The sequence below is a fragment of the Pholis gunnellus genome (genome assembly GCF_910591455.1).
Source record: "Pholis gunnellus genome assembly, chromosome: 13".
Classification (NCBI taxonomy): Eukaryota; Metazoa; Chordata; class Actinopteri; order Perciformes; family Pholidae; genus Pholis; species Pholis gunnellus.
Window position 1 is genome coordinate 22,468,105 of NC_136540.1, and position 25,855 is coordinate 22,493,959.

Genomic DNA, 25,855 nt, shown 5'->3' on the forward strand with positions numbered 1-25,855 from the left:
CGGCCTCTGATTGGCTGTTTCAAAGGCCTGTCAACCCCGCTCCCACTGACCTTAATCCAGTGCGGTCGTCACTGCTGCATGTACATGAATCAAAGCAGCGCAAAACTCTGTGACTGCCGGTCTGATCACTGAGTCGGACCATATCCACATTTGTGCATGTTATTGTCCCCAGGTGACAAAAAGTCAGCAGATAATCATCGCTGGGTGGGGGGGGGGTGGGGGGGGGGGGGGGGGGGGGGGGGGGGGGGTACGTAAAGTACGTATAGTGTACGTAAAAGGTGACATATAAAAAGAACAAAAAGGACTGGCTGATTAATGACGTCCGGTACACAAGAGATGATGCTTTTCTGTAGTGGTGAAAGTGACAGTGGGTAAAAACAATGATCAGAGCAATAAATAACAAAATAAAGAGTCATTATGGCTAGAGTAGCGATACAAAATATTCAACTAGATTCCGTCTGATCCAAGTCCAGTGGGTGCAGTTACTCACTGAAGAAGTTGGCTGAGCTGGGTGGGGTGATTGGGTGGGGGGGATTAGGTGGATGGGGTGCCTCAGTCTGTATAACTTTACGGGTCAGGTGTGTGTATGTGTGTGTGTGTGTGTGTGTGTGTGTGTGTTTGGGGGGGGTAGTCATGAAAGAGACAGAAGGAGTAGTCTTTTCTCTCGGGTCCAGCCCCTCGCCCCTTCTCTACTATTTTTTTCTTACATTTTTCCACCAACACCTCCCTTTGCGCACACACATCCAATACTCGCTCACACAACAACAAGCACTCATACGCAAACACGTCCCTCTGTTCAAAGTTCAAGGTCCTTAGAGATTTGGGTGGCAATGTCTCGAAAAGCTAGCGGCGTCCCCCATAGTCGCGTGTAGCGCACCCCGTTAGAAGTCTCGGAGGTGCCCGTGGAAAGGTGGCACACCTCGGCCTCGAAAGCCACACGGCCCCCTGCCACGCCGTGGGTGCAGGAGAGCAGAAAGGGGCCGGCATGGTGGACCTGGCAGCCACACCCGAGCGCCGCCTCCCGCAGGGCCAGAACCACCTCCGCAGGGTCCCTCCGCCCACCGCCTCTCAGATCCCAGCCACGTCCGACGGCCCGGGGCTCGGACGCTTTTTGATACCAAGGTAGATGGCAACTAGGGAGGTGGGGGGGGGTCATCAGAAAAATGTTTAGGCATTGAAACATGCTTGCTTTCTACTAGTCTCATAAAAAAAACCCATCTATTTTCTAAGTGCTGTACTGCAGCTGGAACAAGAGCACTGACCTTGTGACCGCAAATCTCCTGATTCCCTCAGATTCATTTGTGACCCTGTGGGACAAACAGGCAGAGTAAGAGGTAATCCAGCAGAGCACAACGAGCCTTCTGAGTAATCCACAACTCTCAGATGAGATGGCAGTCAGTAGTGGATATTAGGGCTGCACCATTAAGGCCAAAATGACAATCACGATTATTTGTTATCAATATTGTGGTCACGATTAATCATCGCGATTATTTATTCATTTTAGCGACAACGATTTTTTTAATTGCAATTTGACATTAAAATAAAAATTTGCAGGAATTCAGTGCATTTACGTTTTGCCCCGCTGCTCTCTAAAAAAAATAATGAATTGCTCTTCTACTCCTACTTCCTCTACTTCTACTAGTTAACTAGCTACTGCTTTAGGGTACACACGCATAGAGTAGCTCTGCCGCTGCCCCGCCCCCTTTATGAGACTAGCAGCAGGTCCTGAGTCTATTAACTCCAATGGGAGAAGTGAGTGTGAACACAGATTATGACAGATTCTTTCGCTCCATAGTCACTAAAGTAAATATTATACCCATTTCACAAGTCTATCTCTATCTCAGCCACACATTCCTGGCCTGGCTAGTTAGTTCAGGAAACGCTTGATTTGATATGCAGAAAAGCCATGTTCATTTAATTGCAGAATGCCGAAAACCTGATCGCGATTTGGATTAATTGTGCAGCCCTACTGGGTATCATACGGTGAGAGGTTTCTGCTTTCTCACAAATTTCAAAGCATGCAGATATAAATGCAGTCGTTTGACTCTTAGACACCTCTGTTCATGGCACTACGCATTCCAATCCATTCTCGCAAACAACACGTGGAGTAACATGTAATGACTTTCAACCCATCAACCACAAAAACATAAAACACAACTTCTAAGGGTAGAATTACACCCATGATCATAAAAGACTGTCCTTGACTGCAACCATGCTTGGAACCAAGAGTGTGGGACTCTGACAGTATGAAGATGGTTAACAGTCATGCAGACAAGCAAGAATTCATAGATAGAGGTATGAAGAAGTCAGGCAGACATATGGGGCAGCACAGGCAGACAAGAAAGAAGCCAGAGACATGGGAACTTACTAACTGTTTTTGATCCTTGTGGAAGAGTACAACCCGAGACTGATTTGTTTGAGCCCTGGCGCTTGGACGGGTCAAGGTTGACCCTGATGCCATGACAGTGGGGGGAAAGCACAACGAGATAAAGATGGAGAAAAAGAGGGAAGAGCAGGGGGTGGGGTCGGGGGAATAAGAGAGAATATAATTGAATCACAGGAGAGCAAGTGGTGGAAAGGAAGCGCAGCGCACGAGCCGATTGGCGAGGATAAAGCTGAGGTTGGATAAGATTAGACATGTGTGATTATGACGACTGGGAGGGAGAGGGGAGCAGAGGATAATCCAGGGCCACAGAAGGGCTTGCCAAAAGGCCGGGTGAATACAGTGTTCTGATAAGCGTGGCTCCGTATCCAGGGCTGTGCTCAAGCTGAAAGGAAGAACTTCACAACAACGCTACATCATTTCATATTGTATGTTTGATATTCTTGGTTTGTGATATATTGTCTTCTTAAGACATATCTTACATTTGATTAGCTGAAACAGATTATGATACCTGATGACATCTTTATCTATATATTTTCTTTGATTCAAAACAAATCTTGGCATTAGAAGTTTTAATGGTGTATTATAAACTGCTTAGAGCTAGTGTTGGTAGGTCATAATTCACTTTCTAATATCTATTTTATATTGCTTTGGAAATCTCCTTCAAACAACTGGATTCATTCTAGTTTCTCACCAAATGCTACATTTTACAAAATTATATATGAAGACATTATGATGGCCTTCGCTTTACTATTATTCCTTATGCATAGGGCTTGCATGCACAACCATGAAACTCAATGAAACCTCAGTATGTTAGCTGTTAACTCTATTATCAAGCCAAGCAGGACTGTGCTGCCCACCGGCTGCTAACAGCTAACAGATAGCGTTGACCAGCTCTCCTCCTGCTGATTATAACACAGATTTGTTTTTCACAATGTAGCAAACTTTAAGCTGTATCGGAGGCATTTCCACTACGGGTGTCTGAACAATTCAAATGAATTATTCCCCTTTTCATATGACCATAACCCTATAGGTTAAAGGTGTAAAAAGATGTGTTGCCTGAAATAGTGAAAAGTGAAATTAGTAGTTGGAGTATAAAACAAAAACCCTTTTAATTCCAGCCATAACATTAATAGTTACATTTACGACATCTGCAGCTCTGAATAGTTTGACATTTTGGAAAATATAGTTCCTTGCAGAGTTACATGAGAAGATCGATATCACTCATGTCTGTACTGTAAATATGAAGCTCGAGCCAACAGACTATTAGCTAAGTTTAGCACAAAGACTGGAGACAGGGGGACACAGCTAGCCTGGCTCTGTCCAAAGTAAAAAACACCTACCAGCACTTGAAAAAGGTGTATCTTTATATATCTCACTTGCTTAATCTGTACAAAAAGTAGTGAGCTTTAGAGGTCCTGGTGGGTGCTTTTTGTTTCCTTTAAAGAGGGCCAGGCTAGCTGTTTCCACATGCTTCCAGTCTTTATGGTAAGCTATGCTAACAGTCTCCTGGCTGTAGCTTCATATCTAATGCTCAAACTCTAAACGTGGTATCAATCCTGTGATACGTGACAAGCGGCATGCATCTACCTGCGAGTGAGTTTGGAGGTCAGCTTGGTGAAGAGGTTGGAGGTTGCCCTGGTGCGGGCGTGTGGCAGGGGGTTGGTGTCATGGTGGGACAAGGTGGGTGAAGTGGGTGGGGCTGAGTAGACCGGGGGCCCGCGGTCCCTCAGCTGTCCCCCGTGAAAGGTGCTGCGGATGGTGGAGCCTCGGGTCAGGCGGCACCGGTCCGAGGACGAGGAGGAGGCGGCAGCTCCGGCGCCAGAAATGCTGAGCGTGGAGGGAGACGCTTGCGGCATGCGGTGGCCCAATGAGCTGCAGAGTAGAAAAAGGAATGATTGTGTCTCTTCACACTTCATTGCAATACTTTTTACTTACACCGTACAATTCACAACTGAATCAGATAAAAACCTTTAAATGAAAAGCTGAACAGTTTTGCCCAGGCATAATTTGGTATTCCTCTGTATACCATTGTCTTTACACTATGTTGGCTTCCTGTCTATTTACAGCTTCAATTGCTGTATGATGGAAGAAATATGTCTAGTTTTGTCAGATTTTTAAAGATGTGGGCACAATGTTAGTAGAACTGTAGAAACTGAGTTGGCAAGCTTCCAAGACACAAAACGTCCTGGAAAGTTCTATTTCAGATTTTCACACATCTTCCTAACAACAGAAAGTGACAACTGCTACCTTTTTAAGTAAAGATTTTCAGGCAAAATGACCGGAGCATTAATCTTACACTCTTACCTTTTTAAATCAATGTATGATTTGATGTTGTTGCTTAACGGATCCATATGATGATGTGCTGATATGGCTCCACCAAACAGTTACCTGCTTAATCTGCTTATTAAAGATCTGTACTGGTAAATATTCAAAGCTCCCACACACAAGTGGTACCTGTTGTCTTTGCCGTTCTGCAGAAGAGAGTGTCTGTCAGCGCCCGAGCGGTCAGTGCAGACATATGTATTCCTGCGTGTCATGGCGCTTCCAGGGATGTTATTCTACAGAGAGGAGAAAAAGGTAAGAGGCAAGATATTAAGTCACTTTAATATTCAGTGGAACCAATTCCACTACACACTGTTAAAGTATCACATTCAGTACACACAGAAAAGTGACACTAGCAGCAAACATTTTCTATGTTAAAGTGTGTTTTCTACTTCCATGTATACGCCTCATGTCTATCTATGAGTTAAGCTGCTCTCAAAACATGCAAAATAACTAAACACTGTTTATGAAATGAATAGTTAATAGAACTGGAGCCTTTAACAATGGGAAAATGTAAGTTTGAAATTCATGATTTTGTATTTACAGTAATGCGAGGAAGTCCAAATTAGTGTAAAGGTACGTCTGAAGTGTCGATGATGAAAAGTGAGTAAATAATTGACAAAAAGGGCCATAACAGCACACTGAGCCATGTCGTGTCATTTCAAAATGGAGGTTGTGCACGCAATGGGAGGAGGTCCAGGTGGAAATAAAGCGTCAGTGATAAAAAAAAAATTAGAAAGCCTTAACACAAAAATCTAAAAGCTCTCTTGGCAATTTGTAATGACTTTTGAGACGCTCCCTAACTTCAGCTCTGCAGTTTCGTTTCTTCAGTGCAGGCTTAACCTCTTTAACACGAGCTCTGTCCTGGCCCCACAGTGGTGGAATGAACTCCCCACTGACGTCAGGACAGCAGAGTCGCTGTCCATCTTTCATCAGGCTGAAAACTCACCTCTTCAAGAAGTACTACCCTGAGCCTTCCACTCAGCACTTATTGTATTCGTGTTAGTTTGTTGTACTTATTGTATGTTTGTTTCTGCACTGTACGTTTGCTCTGGTTTATGCTCTTAGATGATTGTTTAAAAAGGAGATGCACTTATGACTTCTGGTGACTAGTAGTTCTCTTGAATAACTATGTTGAATACACTTATTGTAAGTCACTTTGGATAAAAGTGTCTGCTAAATGACTGTAATATAATGTAATGTAATGAGGACATCTCTCACTTACTGTGGTGGCGGTCATGTCTTTGCGGCGGTCTGGGATCTCAGACTTGTTGGGGTTGTTGGCACTGCTAACCATTGGGCTGGAGGGAGGGAGGCTGTGGCTCCCAATCACGCTGCAACTGGCCTTACGTGAAGGCATTCTTCCCTCCCGCAGCTCCCGCTCGCCCGTGCTAGTGGGGCTCCGTTTGGGATGCATGACGGGCATGGAGGGCCCGCCTTTGTTGTGGAGGACAGCAGAGCACAGACACACAGACTCGTATAAGGAATATTCTGCAAATACACTCTAGTGGGTTATGAAAGGTATATCCCTCCATACAACCAGTCAAAGCCCTGCACTCTTAGAAAAAGGGTTCCAAACAGGTTCTCGGAAGCAGCTCCTGGCTGGGTTGTAGATAAAATCCTTAGAATATAAAAGGGTTCTTGTTAGCACCCTCTGAGTGGGCTCTAGATAAAACCCTTGGAATATAGACGGTTTCTCTGTAGCACACCCTGGGTAGGTTCTAAATGAAACCCTTGGAATATAAAATAGTTCTCAGTAGCACCTCCTGGGTGGGTTCGAGATTAAACCATTGTAATATAAAATGATTCTCTGTAGCACCTCCTGAGGGGGATTTAGATGAAACCTTTGGAATATGAAATATGAGGGTAAAAAGGCTCTGGATAGAGCCTCCAGAGAGTGTTCTTCGGGTAACCATTACACCATAGAAGGGTTTTCCGAAGAGCCTCTCATAGGGATTTCTGGGTAGAACCTTCTGAAAGGGTTCCAGGTGGAACCTTTTTAAAAGGTTAGAGAAGTTAGAGAAGAGACTCACAGAAGTCGCTGTGTCGTCGCTGCCTGTGGTAGGTGGAGGCACTGCGCTGGGTCTTGCTATGTGAGGAGGAGGTGGATGACGAAGACGAGCCGGTGGCCGAGGAGTGCTTGTTGGTCCCATTGGTGATGGGACTGGGTCGTACCCTTGCCAGGGACAGGCTACTAGCTGTCCGAGCCTCACTGCCCTCCTATAACAGCACAGTGATATTAGTGTCTGAAAACAGATATTTCCTTTTTCCCCTTCCATGCTTTATTTCCAAAATGTTCTTATAAGCAGCTAACACAGTAGAACAAAGCTGACAACGAAAGAGTGGAGATACATTCCAGATATTGTGATTTATTTTATTTAAGCAAGCTTTTGTATGGCTGTTTGTTTTCAGATGACATTTAACACATGCATTTAAAAAGTTGAAAAATATGTCAATATTTGCCAAGTAAGGAATTAAGAAGTACTAAGTATAATAGTTTTCTATGTACAACTGGTGATCAAGGAAAAGGTCAACCTGGTATTTCATTCATTGTCAATTGCTCTGGTTAGCATGTCAGCCAAATACTTTATATGCAAAAATAAATATTGGGTAGATCTATATAACTCACATCGCCTTTACGGCCCAGTAGTAAGTAGGTGGCGGTGACTTCATTGTATTTCTGATTGAGCAGAGCGTCCTTGATTTCCTCTGAAGTGAAGCCCATCCCCACCATTACCTCTGAGGAACACAAAACATCACATATGAAAGGCAAGAGAAGAGACAGTTATAGAAAACATCTTGCATCTCGACTACATCGACCAGGTTTGTTATGGTCTCTTAGCAGTAACAGCGGTCCAGCTGACTCACCTATGCGAGCCGGATCGCTGAAGTCTTCAACAGGTTCTATGTGGGGCTTCAGGTCATCAGTCTCGTAACCTGAATTTATCCACTTGTCCTTCATGACTTGCTGTAGAAACAGAGACACAGAAAAGCTTCAGTTGCGTTTGAATTTCCCGCAACGCTAATTTGTGCTTCATGTGCTTGTGTGTACTTACGTCGAGGGTGCAGCGTTTGGTGGGGTTGAGCACCAGGAATCGGCGAAGGATCCCCTCACAGTCTGTGGACATGTAGAAGGGCACACGGTACTTTCCTCTCAGCACTCGCTCCCTCAGCTCCTGTTGGCCAGATCCATCACGTGTTAGACATACAGCTCTTCAAATTCCAACTCTGCAACCAGACCAGGCGGCAACCTCCATTTCTGAAGCCAATGCGGAAGTGTCTTAAACGCTGCTACCAGAACCATATACAACGTCTCTACGTCACTCCTCCACTTTCCAAATATGGTAACCTCCATTCATTGGTTGCGAAAAAAAACAACATGACAACGGCCGTAATCCAAGATGGCGACGAACTTAAGGTTTCAAAACGGCAGTCCACAAACCAATGGGTGATGTCACGACGACTATGTCCACTTCTTATCTACAGTCTATAAACCAGATGCACATATGCCTTTTTTTTACACAAATATGGTAAGAAGAGTACTTTTGTATTGGGCATTATGAGAGTGACAGCATGATGCATCACAACACATTCTGCACATTCTTTCACTCTGACTCCCCCACTAATAACCACCACTTTGGTTTATGTTGAACTTTTAAATTATAACATATCCAAAATAATTTATCTGATAAGACCAGTCAGATGTGTCTGTTGCATAACAGTCCCCAGGTCCCTCACTGCAGGCAGTACTGTACGCTGGGATGCGGTCAGATATGAGACGGGTAAAACACACATTTGTCTCCAGCCTCTGGTCGAGCTCTAGGGGGCCACTCATTGCCATCTGCTGGATTTTGGATAGAAATACTATATTTTTTAGGTGTTGTTATGTAGCGGCGGGTTCTATTACACTACATTACAGAAGATAAAGACAGAGAATAATGCTTTCACACTACTAATCATTATCGGGGTGACATTAGGATTAGAGATTTAATGGTCAATATTAACTAGCTAAATAACTTATTCTATACACATAAAATAATAATAATAATAATACTGTATTGAAAACTGATTAGGAGAGATATTATTTGAAACACTAACAAATAATCTTCTCTACCAATCAGGTTATATGTATTTTTTAGCTTGGTCTATTTATCTTTAACTTCTCTGAACGGTTGAGGACGAAAAGTATTTTGAGGTTGCCACCACTGTTCACCAAAGATTCTGGTGAAATATAACTAAGTCAGTGAACACCATGAAGCAACTACTAGTATGAACTAAATCTTTTTAATCACTGGAGATGAAGGAAGACTACGAGAGAGATGAAGGTCCTGGCCCATATTTAAAATCAGGATGCCACAACTGAGCCACTACGTTTGATTCAGACTTCATCTAACAGCCCCAAAGGGCAGAAAAGCCTTTGGGGCTGTTCTATCACATTCCATCAACCACTGTTACAGTAAACTGAACTCATCACACGACCCGAGTCTAGAAAAGTGCACTCAGTAGAGTGCAGATCTCCACCAGGTGTGTCCCTCTCTCCCCTCCCACTCCCTCCTTCCAGGTTCCCTTAAAGTCAATATAGCGGCGGAGATAAAAACAAACAAACAGGGGATTTATTAATCTTGTATCATGCCTACTTTAGTGGATCATAACATATCACCTATGGAATTAATCTGCAGATGCTCAAACTTTCATATGGATGAGCCACAACAAAGGCCGAAAAAGGCCTGCAACAGACAAGGTAAGGCTTGTTTTAACTTTATCTTATTGCCGGAAATGCCTTTTGCTACTGAAGCAGTTGTTGATCACTTGCGGCCCACTACCTTAACATTTTAGGCTGATGGGTCCAGTAGTACGCAAGATTATGCGTGGACAGACAAGATACACACATACACTAGGGCTGTCCTCGACAAAGGAAATTCTTCGTTGACTTACACTCTTATGATTTTGTCGGCTAAACGATTAGTCAAATTAACAGGTCTGTAAAAATGAGTATCTCCACAAAGAATCACACAAAAGCAACACTTTAAATCTTGTGTTTACCAGAGACGTGTTCGTTATTTTCTTGGAAATAATCAATCAGAAAGAAAAAAGCAAAAATATGACTACTGGACTAAAGAAATCTTTGTCAACTATAAGACCAAAACGACCAATAAGTCGCCTAAGAGGGGGCAGCCCTAACGCTCACACACGCACGCTCACGCACACACACAAACACAACCTAACGTATGATCTCCCCACAGTCTTACATCTTGCGGAGATCATAAGATTTAAAGCAAACCAAACCACTTGGCCCTAAATGATGATACAAATACACACTTCAAACAGCCCAATAAAATGGTTCCACAGTGTGCAAATATTCATATATAGAGAAGAAACAGACAATGTTATCTTGACTAAATCAGGTGGCTGTCGGAAACATTTCAATACATGTGAACCATTACTGTTACTGTAATCCCCCTGAGGGAAACTCAAGGCCCTAGATGTAACCAGACCGACAGACAGTCCCTCTCTCTCATCCACTCGCCTTCAGGTTCTGCCCATCAAAGGGCAGCGAGCCGCTGACCAGTGTGTAGAGGATGACTCCGAGACTCCAGACGTCCACCTCGGGCCCGTCATACTTCTTGCCCTGGAAAAGCTCGGGGGCGGCGTAGGGCGGCGAGCCGCAGAACGTGTCCAGCTTGTTGCCCAGCGTGAACTCGTTGCTGAAGCCAAAGTCGGCGATCTTGATGTTGGCGTCGGCGTCCAGCAGAAGGTTCTCCGCCTGAGTCACACATGTATTGATGTAGAAGGGGGGAGGGGGGGGGGGGGGGGGGGGGGTAGAGAAAATAGTGTGAGGGGGGAGGAAAAAGAGGAATGAGAAAGAAGGAGGACACCACAACGGGAGTTGATGAAGAAAAAAAATGACAGCAAATGAGAGACTGATGGGGGATGGAGCTTGCGTGTTGTCCAACAACATGGTTACTGTACATGACTCACTGTTTCTATGTCATTGTGTATGTTTAGGGCTGTAATAGTCTATTAGAACAGGCCCTGGCTACCTCCTACCCTTCCCAGCTTCTCGATTCACCAGCGCCTCACCGTGCGATTAAGATGGTGAAGGGCCCTTTTCACAGACACAGATTAAGACTAGTCCCAGATTATAACTTTCTGTTCAGTGTAATCTGTCAGTGGAAGAAATGCCCCAGCCTTGGACAAGCCCTATTTCACCAGCTCTCTGAAAAGCAGCCCCCAAAACATCTTCAGAGCCTCTCACCTTCAAATCTCTGTGGACAATGTTCTTCGTGTGGCAGTAGTGGACAGCGGAGACAATCTGTGAACGTGAGACGGACAAAACTGAAGTGCTGACGACTGAATATGAGGATCGGTACAATGCGGGCATCCAAGAGGCAATGTATTCATACCTGTCGAAATTTGGCTCTGGCTTCAACCTCCTTCATTCTCCCATGAGACACGAGGTAGTCAAACACTTCACCTGTGAGCAACAGAGACAGATCAGTCAGCTGATAAAGCCAGAAGCATTATTGCTATTTTATTACATATTGCTGATGCACGCAATCAATTCCAATCAATTCAGTTATTAATATTCATAAGGTGTAAGTGCTGTCAAGGTGTCGACTTTATTGTCTGCAAGGGGAAATTTGTCCTCTTGCCACGGGAAAACAGAATGACACAGAATTAGAAAAAGAGTTTGACATTTTGGGAAATATGCTTATTCACTTACAGAAGAAGATCTCAAACAATAAAATACACCCTTGCTTATCCAATACACTCAGGGGTTATGCGGATAATATGGCTAACGGCTAATATAGCTAATATTAGCTAATGTTCACAAAGTTAATGTGCCATCCTGCTACGTTGATTTGAATGGGAAAGTCCGTCCCACTACTATTCTATTTCTATGGTGTATGCACTACTAACAGACATACAGTATATCATATTTCAGTTTAAACCAATTTGGCATCAGCATTACATTTAGATAGATTTACATTTTTTATTTTTTCATTTTTTATTTTTTGATGACAGGAAATATTAGATAGAAATACAACTTCTCAATGACTGAAAAGCTTTTCTGAAGAAAAAGAAGAATGCCTGGCTTAGAGACTACAAAAATGACTAAGGTGGGGTGGGTGGGGTTGATATTTATATTAAACTCAAATGATCGCCTCGTGGCTGTATGCCCCTGCCAACCAATCATGTTGCAGTTTATGTCCATGTCTGTCCAAAATGTCATTAGTTCATCATCTGATCCTATTAAACTAAAAATACAATTTTATATTTCCTAATGAAATGAAAATCACCACTATAGATGATTTTAACAAAGTACAAGAAAATAGTTGATGATGATAATAAATATTTGAGTTCATTGGTTATAGGCCTATTAGAAATGGACTGAAGTGAGATGAAAACTATATATTTTAAGATAAAACAGATGTTGACAAACTGCATAATTTGCAAATGCAAAAAGATAATAAATCGCAATGTCAGCATATAGCAATATCGCAATAATATCGTATCATGACCTAGGTATCGTGATCATATCTTATTGTGGGCCCTCTGCTGATTCCCACCCCTAAATAAAATTATGAAAGGATGTCATATTATTAATGCTTGAAAATACTGTTTATGAAGCTAGATAGTTCATTTTAGCCATTCAGGCCCCACTACAACTCCTTAATACATCCGTATGGTCTTTTTTATCCTCAACCTAAAGCACTTTGACAGAAAGCCACATTTGAAACAGAGTCTGTGACATTCTCCAAGGTCACAGTAAGCAAACGATACGGTTTGGGCCAGAACACAGAAAAACAGGATTGGTGACATGTTTTTTCAAACATGAATGTGTCCATTATTTTAATAGTTCAGTATTGTATGCAAGATAACAGGTATGTTTATGCATGGCTGAGGAACTAATAGTCCATCACTCATTTTGGTTTCCACATTTATGTTTAAAATGAAAACATCAATTTGAATAGCTTGTATGCATGATTATCATGCAATTGACAGACAATGTTGATATTGGCATTGGTATCAGCTGACAAGGTATGTTTCTAAATGGTAGTGGCACGGCCACCCTACTCACTGTACCTTCACATGTTTAAAATAAAAACATGAAGATTTGAACCTGTGTATTATTTGAATAGCTCAGTATTGAATGCACAATAAAGAGGTGTGTATATACATGGCACTAGGCCCAGTGTAATATAAAACACAATATTATACAATATATAAAGTCGGGGGTCCCTGCTCCATCTCTCTATCAGTTTGGGGGTCCTTGGCCTGAAAAACGTTGAAGACCCCTGCTCTATTAAGTTTGGATGTTGAACTGTACAACACCTATTAGGTGGTCGTCAACAGTCATCTAATGGTGACTACATGATCCCACTATCTCAGAGTGCTGGAGCATCACGTGTTTGGATGAGTAAAGAGTCAAATAAAGTCAAATAAAATAACTAGTAATCTGGTGAATGCATAGATGCATATAGCTCAAAAAACTAATTCAACACTACATTTTGGTTTAAAACAGTGGGAAAAGACACTAAACAATGGTGAAATAATTTCACTTGATTTTGACTTAATGTATAAATAGTGTTGATAATATTAACACTACTGAAACAGAAGGTCACATTTTGGTGACAACAGTATTTATCATTATTAACAGTACGAGCTCTCATATTTTTCAATTCCCCTCAACTGCAGAGGGAACACAGTATCTTAAAGAAATACTGCCACATTTTTGACAAACATGCTCTCTCTTAGCTTTACTGTAAATGTAAGGCTACAGCCAGCAGACCATTAGCTTAGCTTGGCATAAAGCCTGGTTTCTTTTTTGCTCTAGCGTTACATTATATCTTGCAAACGGAAATCATTCTTCTCATCTAACTCTCAACAAAAAGGCAAATAAGCGTATTTCCCAAAATGTCAAACTATTCCTGAAAATTGTATTTGAGATATGGAAGAAAAATAAAATAAATCAAATGTACCCGTGTTGTTACAATTTTGCCCGTTAGCCATTGCGTTTCACCATTCATCCAAATGGAGGAAGTAAAGTGTAAAATGATCCAATCATGATGACACACACATGAGATTTCCCTGTTGGGAGCATGGACAAGCCGTAGTTCCACCAAACCTGTAACTTTCTGCATCATTTGCACACATAGTATTTCCCAGATGTGATGGCGGATATACCCACCTCCACTGGCGTATTCCATGATTAGGTAAAGGGTCTTATCAGTCTCAATCACCTCGAACAGCTGCACTGTGACCCAAAACAGAATCAGATTAAAATCAAATAGATATCAACAAATCCTGCTCATATCATAAATAAACAGCGCAGCCGTGTCTGCCTGTCTTAATACCAACGACCTCACCATAATGCTGTGTTTTTTTTTTATTTATCCATATGGCATTTCAGCTTTATGCAATCCAACCTGGTGACCTCCATATGAGGCATGAGATGACGCTCGCTACGGTTCGGTCAACGAACGCTCTGAAGCTTACTCAAAGCATTACACTTCTGTCTGGGCACGCACGCACGCACACGCACACACACACACACACACACACACACACACACACACACACACACACACACACACACACACACACACACACACACACACACACACACACACACGTGCGGAAGCAAAACACACACGCAGGGACCCAGCACTCAGACACACAAACACATTGATGCATGTATGCGCCTTACCTATGTTAGGGTGATTCAAGCCTTTCATTATTCGTACCTCCCGAAAGAGCTGGGAAGAAAAAAACAGAATTTGAATGCCTTGATGATATCAGACATAGATAGACCTTGTGTTGCAGACGCTGCATTTGAGTGTTCTCCACGTTGCCGTGAATCTGGGCTTTAGAGTGTAGCAAAGAGGGACAAGAAATGCATTGACATTGTAGAGACCCGTGTATGTTCTTTGCCTTTCCTGGCTTGATACCCATGTCTTTTGGTCCCAGGTCAGGCTGACAAGTAAAAATGAGTAGGCATTTTTTTTATTTTTCTCATTTTAAGAGGGCGGTCGTTAATTCCAACAGCTGAAAAACATTTGTGATGATCCCTATTTCTGTTGTTCTTGTAAACATACAATTTAAAATCTCTCTCATCTTCTGGAGCGTCACCAAAATGTTAGCAAAACCAATCCGTCCACTGAATTCCCCTGGAATGAGTTCATGAGATTCAGTACAAACAGGGAGTAAAAACCTCCTTGTCAGAGGCGCAGAGACACACCTGGACAGAGTAAGCTGACCCGAATGTCTTGTGAATCCTACGAGTCAATTCCCTTTATTATCAATGAACAGCCAGGTCACCCAGGTGAATAGGGTCAAAATGTAACTAATAGATAGCGTTGAATCTTTTTTTTAACTGTCCATAATGAGTCTGACAGTATCGTAGAAATGATCACCACAGTGGAAAGCAACTGTTTTAATACACCCCTTCATAGATTAAATGTCCGTTAAAATAAAAAGGGCCCTGTGCTGTGGTCGTTTGTCATATAGTCTTTATAGCACACTAATGTTCGTTCAATTTAGCTGCTGAAATAAAACAAAGACCCCCTAAGAGATCGGGGTAACCAGGACAAGCCATTTGTACTTTTTGTCCTAAAAATAACACCATCCCTTGCCATCGAGGGTGACAGCAACCAACAAAGCCCCCTCGCTGTTAAAAACAACAACAACAACAACAAATGTCCCACACACAAATGGGATGAATCTGCAGCCAAAACCTTCTACTCTCCATCCGATCACTTCTCACTGTGGTGTGATATGTCTCTTCTGGGGGACAGATTTGTACACTTTGTTGGAGAACAGGGGGATCCGATTTGAGCCAGCTCCCGTGGTTTCACATCTATAACAGTACACTCCCTCGACAAAAAGGCCATCGCTAAAAACGAGTGACTCTCCTCCACGTCGTCGACTCCACCAACTGGGGTAAAAAAATCAAATGTAAAAGATGGTGCGATAAGCTTTTCTATCCTCTTTTCTCAACCCTCCCCCTCCCTGTTTCCCCTCCGTCCCCTCCTCCTTCATTCAATTCCTCTCTGGCAGTCTTCTCCTCAAGCGGCGCCCCCAACGTCACTGTTGCCATAGTGACCCAGGTATTAAGACCGGGCTCTTTCCCAGCTTCTCCAGCTGTGTTCAGAGGGAAACTTGGGATACGTAGTGCTGAAGCGTCTCATCATCCAGGCGACCCATTAATCCCCCACCCCCCAACGCGCCCGTCATGGCGTCAGATCCGTCAAAACAATAAACAATCCCCTGGCAACATGTTCGACCCCGGTTATCGCTAATGACCGCAAATAAATAGCAATCCTACGATAAAGCTGACCAAGAGGGACACACGTGCTCCGTGGCAATGAAGGCTGCAGGCTTTAATTAACAATATAGCAGATAAAAACTAATTGTATTCAAATGTAAGTATTAAATATATATACTGTATATATAATTTCTAACTGACACATGTTTGGTGTCCTCCAACATGAGAGAGGCCAGTGTATAAATATCCTCCTATAACCTCTTAACAGATGTTGAGGTTTGATTTTTACTTCCCTCTTCTTTTCTTCCTCCCCCTCTTTTACCCTCCCCTATACAATACATCTCCCTCTTTCCTTCTCCTCTCTACATACATTACCGTCCAGATTATGCTAATAGTGCTGAGGATTTTCTCTAGCCCACGGGTATGTAAAGAAGCCCCGCTATCATCCCCGGCCAATAGTAAAAGCAATCTCTCCAATCAGCGGTCGCCTCTCTCCTCTCCATTGTCTCTCGCGGCAGCCGGTTCCCGGTCCAAGAAAAAAAAAGCACCAGGCAGGATAACATACAAATTGGGATTACAGTTGCTGCAGAGCATCTAATATTCGAGGCAGGTATGGTATATGATATAAGCACCAGAAATATGATGAGTCAAAGTATCAGGATTATAGGAAGCCAGCGATCAACGGGTGGTTATGGGAAAAGAGTATTTTTATGCACTAAAGCCTTGATCATACTGTAAAAACCCAAGGTCACCGCTATCGTTGCACTGATTGAGGAAAAGATTGTTTACAAAAACAAAAGAGAAGTCAAAGGAAAAATAATAATAACAATCAAGAGGGAGTTATAAGGAGATAAGAGAGGGACACACTTGTAGCTAAATGAGGGAGACACTCTGGCCTATGTGCATATAATAATAATATGAGTTGATTGATCGGTCTGTGCTTATGTTCCCTCACTGTGAGATACTTCTTCACCTGGCTCTGTGCGATCCAGATTAATGTGCTCTAGAGATAAGCTGGAGATATCCGAGCATGTGATCAACCTGTGACTGACGGGCCATGGGGTGTCCAGATATCAACCGGTCCAGGTCATCCTTCTCCCGAATGTCTAACATTCCAACTCCTGTGTCTGAAGCACGTGTGCGTCAGCGCCACTCTGCGGTTGCCCTTAGTAAGTGGCGAAACCAAAGTGTCCACTTTTTTTCCGCCTCTGACCTTCACGCACAACAAACCTCCAGAGTCCACCTCAAATTTGCTGACCACAGCAGGAGAAAAAAAAAAAAAAAAGTCCAGTCCATCAAAAGCCTTCCTTGTGACAATCAGCGAAAGCTTTTCTGAAGACACTACGAAATGGCCACCAAACCCCAAACATCAAAGAACCCCCACCCCCTCTCAGGGCAGTGATTAGCCCCAGAGAGAGAGACAAGAGATGATCACCGGAGCAGAGGTCTCCCCTCGCTCCCATCCAGTCCCTAGCACCTGCCAAACAGCATCACATCCCACGAGCCCTCTCTCCCTCTCTATCAGCTGCTCTCTTGTTCCTGCCCCCCTCTGAGGAGGGAACAGCTGAGGATAAACCTGAACCTCTCCAAGTCCCCTACGGTGTGTCGCCTATTTCATTGAATTATATCAATGTGACCGAAAACCATCCACATTTCTGATGCCTGGCTGCTGCCGATGAGGGCCGATTGTATTAGATGGTGTAGCGTGTGTGTTTCACTTTTTGTACCTGAGGACGTGATGCACATATTCCTAAATAAACAGGCCATCGTTATAAAGAGGGGGAACTTACCTTTTGTAGGCTGGTTGGGTTCAACTGAGTTTTGTCAATGATTTTTATTGCAACCTGGAAGAGACGTCAAGCAAGATTTTGATGAGGAGAAGTAAACAAACCACCATTACAATTTGCCTCTCCTTATAACAGCCTCCATTCATTCCTACTGATGTCATTAACACCTCTACCTATTGTACAATACACAGCCCTATCTCAGTGTAACACAAATAACATCTATGAATGTGCACCACTGTCAATGGAGCCATCTTTTACAATGGGTGAATTGCACCGAATGGTTTTATGACTGATAAATCATTTACTAAAGCTTTAAGTCTTGAGTAATGTATAATAACCAATTTGGGGTTGCCAGGTTGTAAAAGATTTCCAGTTTGTCTTTTCTTTTTCGGTAATAATGCAGTTATATATTTTTATCCAACTATTAAGAAGAAGTGGTCATAAGGTCCAATCTGTCAAAGCATCCCACAAAGTTGCTTTATTAAATGGCTTACTAAGCATTGTAAAGCAATTATTTACAACATATAAACATTTCACAAAATGTACCTTATCATAAAGTGGTACCCATGCGGATTGAAATTATTTGTCTTAAGTCAAACCACTAGCTTGAAACTGAAAAGGTGAGTTTTTCATGATATCTTCCCTTTCAATACTCGACTAAATCATCAACTGACCGCCGCCTTTCGTCACCTTGGATTCATCATCCATCAACTACCCATCCATCTCCTCCCTCCCTCCCTCCCTCCCTCTCTCCCACCAAGACCCTCCACTGCCCCATGTCTCACCTCCTTGCCCGTCAGGATGTGGCGGGCCAGCTTGACCTTGGCAAAGTTTCCCTTGCCGATGGTCTTGAGCAGGCGGTAGTTGCCAATGTGCGGCTGCTCGTCGGAGCAGGAGGCGATGGAGTTCCTGCACCGGGCGCCCAGCGAGCGGCTGGACTGGCTGGTGGCCTTGTCGGAGCGGCTGGCCCCCAACGACACATGCTGGAAGAAAAACAAAATAAGGGTGGGGGCGGGGTTAAAAAGAGATGAGAGAAAGAGTGGTCACTCACTGTGCCAACACCATAACACCTCCATATAGGGCTGGGCAATATGGAGACAATCAAATATCATTTTATATATGACCAGATACCGCAATATCAATATTATCGGATTTACACAATGACATTTTGATAAATAACCATCAGTAATGTGGATATAACGATTAAGCGGGAGAAGGCAAATAATAGAGCAGCTATAATAGTCGGGTAAGTTCAGAAAACTACAAAAACCAGGAAAAGACAACAATTCTGCCATCATGAGATCCAAAATCTAAGATGTTATCGAGTCACTCATCATGATATCGATATATTGCCCAGCTCTACCTTCCAGGACTGCCTGTACCCATGGAGCACTGGTGGTCTCCAGAAGCTACATGATCTGGGTTTGTCCCTTTTGTCTCTGCAAGCTGGTTATGAACTCTGGTCACCAAAGAATATGGAGACAACATACTGTTTTTAGGCAGCAGCTAAACTGTTTCAAGGCAAAGGTCCGGGGGAACTCAAACTAGAGTATCTGCTGTATTTGTGGGAGTCACTGACCTGCTACACCAGATGTTTTGTTTCTCCACAAAAAAGGAGCGACACTGAGCTGAGCAACATGTGAATACATGCCCCTTCGTTTCTGGGTTAACAGCTGTTGTCCCCCACGTGAACACATTGTTTCCATTTTGGGTTTCAGCATCATCTCCTTTAGAGGTCTGCTACTTGATGTCTTCATGCAATACGACAGAGCGTAAGGTAATACTTTTCCGCTGCAACCTGAAGTAGCCCTGGAGTATTCACAGCCCTGTTAGCCGCTGCTGCATGTTACCACCTTTATTCTGGACCACAACGCTTCCGAAGCTTGAGTCACGGACAATGTTCAGAGAGGAAGCCGAGCGGAAGACAAAAGGAGGACAACAACGTGCATTTACACAAATGAAGCTGGATGCATCGCAGTGTGAAGCAGCTTCTTGTCATGTGACCAGAAAAGATACAGAGGGATGATGATGATGATGGGGGGAGGAAAACAAAAGCAAGGAGATGGAGAAACCAGGAGAGAGAAGACGGAGACGGACGATAAAAGGGTGGAGAAAGAGGGATGTACAGCAGGAAAGAGGGAGCGGATGCCGGCACAGTGGTCCCTGGCCAGTCCCTGGCATCACACTTCCATCCCCCCAGCATGTCATCTTGCTCTCAGCTTCACACACACTCACACAACCACGTAGCCTCACGCCCCACCTTCAGACACTCCCTCCTTCCCTGTTCTCATGCCCCACCTTGAGCCAATTTGGACCCATGTCTCTCCAAATCGAAAGACGCCGGCAAGTCCCAACCGACAGCAAGGGAGCCGGGGTGCATCAGCTCCACCGACTGTACAGCACAGGCTCGCGTCGAAGCCATTGGGCCTCAAACCTGTATTCCCACCCCGACCCCCTGTCCATTCACTCATCTGTCACCGTGTTAACTGTGGAAGGGACGACAGCAGGATCCAGATCCATTTTAAGTGGAAGGAAATGGCTCTGCGTTCGTAATCAATCGTGCACTCACACTTAGTGTAAACTCACACGCTTGTGCACGTCCAGTTCCACAAACACACACACACACACACACACACACACACACACACACACACACACACACACACACACACACATCTACTAGCTTAACCATCCCTCTGTGCTGAGAGCTCTGCTAACAAACAGATGGGGGGGGGGGGGGGGGGGGGGGGAGTCTTTGCCAGAAGTGTTTAGGGCAGAGAAATGCCATAATGCAACGCCAATCAGTCATGTCACCATTTTGATGGAGGATACATTCATAAGGAGTGTGCCGATAGATAGATAGACTCTGTCATATTCCGTCTGTCTCACATGAATAAATCCCCTTCGCCTCTGTCTTCATTAGAGGCCACTACTGTTCTCCACTGTACTGAATGTATGGCGCTGTCTGACACCCACTGGCTCTGGGGTTGGGCGCTTTGTAGGCTGCGCAGCAACGGACTGCACATCATTTTACGCAGTAATCCCCCTTCGCTTCATGCGAGCAAACCCAGATATTCTCCATACATTTATTGTGGCCTTCTGCGTTCACGTCCCACCCATCCAATTTCTGGGGAATACACGCACGCACGCACACACACACACACACGCACAGGCAAACACACACACAGAGGCGGCAGCAGCAGCAGCAAGGAGTCTAATGTGACATCACTATCTCTCCACAGCCTTATAATAAGAGGTGACGGCTGGTTTTTCAGGCTTTCTGCGCATATCCGCTGAATGTTATCGTATGCGGATGGACTCATTCCAGGCTTGGCTCGCCATCGGCTCTTTCCCTGCGCAGACACTCAAGGTTAGCCATTTTTTTTGTAAAAAACTGAAAAGAAAAAAAGAGCCTGTTCTGCTTAAAAGATCCATCCGATATCACCTCCAGAGTCCTTTCACCCAATGAGGAACATATAGCAGCATCCATGACCCCCCCCCCCCCTTTCCCCCGCCTACACTGTGTGAATGAATGCCAAAGGCCACATATATATCTTTTTCTTTTTCTTTCTGCAGGGATGCACGGTTTATCCTTTGCATGCACACAAACATAGAGGCTATAGGCTTCAATTGCACTTACATGGTCTCCAGTACTCCTGTCGTTCCCAGACGGTAATGCAGACCGAGAGGACATGTTGTTTTACTCTCTCCCCTCTTTCCCTGAGTGAGAATCGCGGTGCGTTTGCGTGGATGCTATTCACGGGGCTCCGAACGGACACAATAACATCCGCAGACGCGACCCCGACCGTCCCCAAATCAATCTGCCTCTTCTCCAGCCGGCCGAGCCGCGGTCGAGAGGAGACCTCTGCCTGTCATGGCAGCGACGGATATCTGGAGGAGAGGGGGGTGGGGGGGTTGGGGGGTGTCCTCTCAAACAAGCTGCATTTTTTTCCACCATGCACTTTGCAAAAAATTAATAAATAAATGCATGTAAAAAATTAAAAACACGGCCGATCAACGATGCAGCAAATGCAATGCAATGCAAATCCCGAGCATCGAATGAAGTGCTTAAAATGCGGTGATGTTTGGCCGGAGCCCAGCGTCTCTGTGGCGACTATCCACCCCCTGCCTCATTTCGCCACACAAAACAAACACGGCTCCTTCTGGATGAGTATCTCCGTTCGTCAATAACACTGTCCGATACGTTCGTTCACTTTAAACCCCGCGACGCCAAATGCAACCCGCTCCCCCTTTTTTTGCAGCAAGCTCGCAGGAAAACACAGCTCATGGTGCGGCGGTGTGTGTGTGTGTGTGTGTGTGTGGGGGGGGGGGGGGGGGGGGGGGGGGGGGGGGGGGGGGGGCGGAATGTTCAGAAATCGGTGTTCCCGGTCGGTGAGATGCGCACCGCCATCAAGTCAGGAAGAATGCACCGAGTAGGCAGTACCGGTCTCTTTCTGTTGACGTAAAGGTATTTATGAATCAACAAGAATTCATTGCATATTGGGCTGAAGCTAAAAGTACTAAAGTCCTGCAATGAGTCTTCCTTCATGAAGGTTATGAAGTTTGTGGTGTAGCTGGTATTCTATTATACTAACAAGTGTTTCTATTATATTGTGAGGGTACACTAAAACAGCACATATATCTCCTGATAAAAAACATCCGCATGACAACACAAGCCAAATAAGACAAATGAACGAAACCAAAGACAAAAGTAGGGCCATCAGGAGGAAAATAACAGGCGACTCTGAGTCTATCAAAGTGTATTTATACGCTGCTGATATGTATATATATATATATATGTGTAATTTCTTGTTGTTGTATATAAACAAAAACTTCATCAATAAAAACACCACAGACCTAAACAATCGTTACATAAAAGCTAGATTGAAGTAACAATTGAGTATTTACCAGAGTGTGCTTGTGTGTTCATGTGTATATTTATTCATCTGTTTACTTATAAAACATGGGAAATAACATTAATCTTTGTTGTATTATTTTTTGCCTACATTTTGATTTGAACTTGCCTGTGATATTATATTCCCTCTTGTATTCTTACACGTGTGGATAATGGGAGGCTAGATGCCACAGTTCTTTAAAGCCACACGTGTTACAATTTTATTTTGAAAACCACCTTCTCTTCGCTTCCTGTCTGATTTTTCTAACCACAGCTGAGATGCGCCACATCGGAGACGCTCACAGGTCCAGCACACAACACAACGCACCGCCGGTGTTACCAGCGTAGATATGTGCGTAAATTAGCAGAAAACTCGCCAAAGATGGCTGAAGTACAGAACCTCTTCAACTAAAAACCTTTTGATTCATTTGAATGTGTTCTGCTTTTATACGATCTGGTGTTTAATGATGGGTTGTGTGTGCATGCAGTGGCCTGCACAGAGAGAGGAACACTTGGGTGCCAAGGGATCTTCCCTCAGATAAAGCAAATCCTTTAAAAAGACAGAGGAATCATTTGAAATTAAACCCTGCGTCTGTAATGCAATCAAAATGACAGAAAGATTGCATTGCTTCATGCTATCCACTTCTCAGCACACCGGAAACTGCATGTAGGCTGTAAGACTTTCTTTTTTGATAGTGCTTATAGTTAGGGCTGGCTCGGGTTTATAGTTAGGGCTGGCTCGGGTTTATAGTTAGGGCTGACTCTGGTTTATAGTTAGGGCTGGCTCGGGTTTATAGTTAGGGCTGGCTCGGGTTTATAGTTAAGGCTGGCTCTGGTTTATAGTTAGGGCTGGCTCGGGTTTATAGTTAGGGCTGGCTCTGGTTTATAGTTAGGGCTGGCTCGGGTTTATAGTTAGGGCTGGCTCGGGTTTATAGTTAAGGCTGGCTCTGGTTTATAGTTAGGGCTGGCTCGGGTTTATAGTTAAGGCTGGCTCTGGTTTATAGTTAGGGCTGGCTCGGGTTTATAGTTAGGGCTGGCTCTGGTTTATAGTTAGGGCTGGCTCGGGTTTATAGTTAAGGCTGGCTCTGGTTTATAGTTAGGGCTGGCTCGGGTTTATAGTTAGGGCTGGCTCGGGTTCATAGTTAGGGCTGGCTCGGGTTTATAGTTAGGGCTGGCTCGGGTTCATAGTTAGGGCTGACTCTGGTTTATAGTTAGGGCTGGCTCGGGTTTATAGTTAGGGCTGGCTCGGGTTCATAGTTAAGGCTGGCTCTGGTTTATAGTTAGGGCTGGCTCGGGTTTATAGTTAGGGCTGGCTCGGGTTCATAGTTAGGGCTGACTCTGGTTCATAGTTAGGGCTGGCTCGGGTTTATAGTTAGGGCTGGCTCGGGTTCATAGTTAAGGCTGGCTCTGGTTTATAGTTAGGGCTGGCTCGGGTTTATAGTTAGGGCTGACAATTATATTACTGATACCGTTAATGGTTTTACTATCATTATTATTCTATTATATCCACTGCTCCTGTTATTATTATTAGTTGTAATTTTTCCATTATTATTCTGCTTACTACTCTCATTATTTGAATAATTGATGTCATATGCATTGGATGTGTTGTACTATATATGCTCTGTTATGTTGTTCATTCTGTACACATGACATCTATTGCACTTCTATCTATCCTGATAGAGGATCCCTCCTCTGTTGATCTCCCTAAGATATCTTCCTTTTTTCCCCCTAAAGTAGAGTTTTTCCTGTTTCGATGTGAAGGTCCTGGGACAGAGGATATCGTATGTTTGTAAAACCCTCTGAGCCAAATTTGTGATTTTGGGCTATGCAAATAAATTGAATTGAAGTGAAATGTACACACAACCAGCTGATGGGCCTTTTAGAGGTGCCAAACACCCTTCCTGTGGCCCCGGAAATGATGACATTTCCATGGATACCTTTGTCTTCACTCTGTCCATGTCCACTAATGGCCCGTGTTGACTTCCAGAGGGTCATGTCTGGAGTTGGCGGAGAGAAGATTTTGTGTGTGTATTCCTGGCTACTCATAGCAGCTTTGTGTCAAGTTTGGTGACTTTCGCTCGTTCCTTTGGTATAGCTGTCATAGACTCCCATTGCTTTGGGCTGGGGGCGTGGCCAAGCACAGTATAAGGGTTATGGTTAGGTCTAGGGTTAGGGTAAGTGTGATAGGAAGGTAATTGTGTATGTATTCCTGGCTATCCATAGCACCTTTGTGTCAAGTTTGGTGGCTCTAGCTTGTTCCTTTGCTATTGCTGTCATAGACTCCCATTGCTTTGGGCTGGGGGCGTGGCCAAGCACAGTATAAGGGTTATGGTTAGGTCTAGGGTTAGGGTAAGTGTGATAGGAAGGTAATTGTGTGTGTATTCCTGGCTATCCATAGCACCTTTGTGTCAAGTTTGGTGGCTCTAGCTTGTTCCTTTGCTATTGCTGTCATAGACTCCCATTGCCTTGGGCTGGGGGTGTGGCCTCGATGGGGGCGTGGCCTCGACGACCTCCTCCCCTTACATTCTTACGGCTTGCTTACGAAAATTACGTCACGAAACATGGCCGTGTTTGGTGTCCCAGGATGCACAAAATTCTCATCTTTGTGTTAGGGTTAGGGTCAGGGTTAGGAACAGGGTAAAGGTTAGGGTTATTGTAAGGTTTATGGTTAGAAAAGAGGGTTTTTTGAAAGTTTGTGCTAGACTCCTGAAATTTTGTGTGTGTATTCCTGGCTACTCATAGCAGCTTTGTGTCAAGTTTGGTGACTTTCGCTCGTTCCTTTGGTATAGCTGTCATAGACTCCCATTGCTTTGGGCTGGGGGCGTGGCCAAGCACAGTATAAGGGTTATGGTTAGGTCTAGGGTTAGGGTAAGTGTGATAGGAAGGTAATTGTGTGTGTATTCCTGGCTATCCATAGCAGCTTTGTGTCAAGTTTGGTGGCTCTAGCTTGTTCCTTTGCCATTGCTGTCATAGACTCCCATTGCTTTGGGCTGGGGGCGTGGCCTCGACGACCTCCTCCCCTTACATTCTTACGGCTTACTTACGAAAATTACGTCACGAAACATGGCCGTGTTTGGTGTCCCAGGATGCACAACATTCTCATCTTTGTTTTAGGGTTAGGGTCAGGGTTAGGATCAGGTTAAAGGTTAGGGTTATTGTAAGGTTTATGGTTAGAAAAGAGGGTTTTTTGAAAGTTT

General features: G+C 44.1%; 1 protein-coding gene across 1 annotated transcript; it reads right to left on the reverse strand.

Moving 5' to 3' along the window:
• Positions 1 to 796: 796 nt before the first annotated feature.
• Positions 797 to 21,458, reverse strand: mark4a (MAP/microtubule affinity-regulating kinase 4a; the record flags this gene model as incomplete). Its single annotated transcript, XM_079171748.1, has 18 exons — positions 797 to 1,133; positions 1,263 to 1,307; positions 2,365 to 2,451; positions 3,974 to 4,258; positions 4,841 to 4,944; positions 5,934 to 6,145; positions 6,742 to 6,928; positions 7,338 to 7,447; positions 7,577 to 7,676; positions 7,765 to 7,884; positions 10,236 to 10,472; positions 10,965 to 11,021; positions 11,113 to 11,183; positions 13,902 to 13,967; positions 14,421 to 14,469; positions 17,768 to 17,821; positions 18,550 to 18,747; positions 21,405 to 21,458. 18 exons carry the CDS (start codon positions 21,456 to 21,458, stop codon positions 797 to 799), a joined length of 2,373 nt encoding a protein of 790 aa, XP_079027874.1.
• Between the last annotated feature and the right edge of the window lie 4,397 nt (positions 21,459 to 25,855).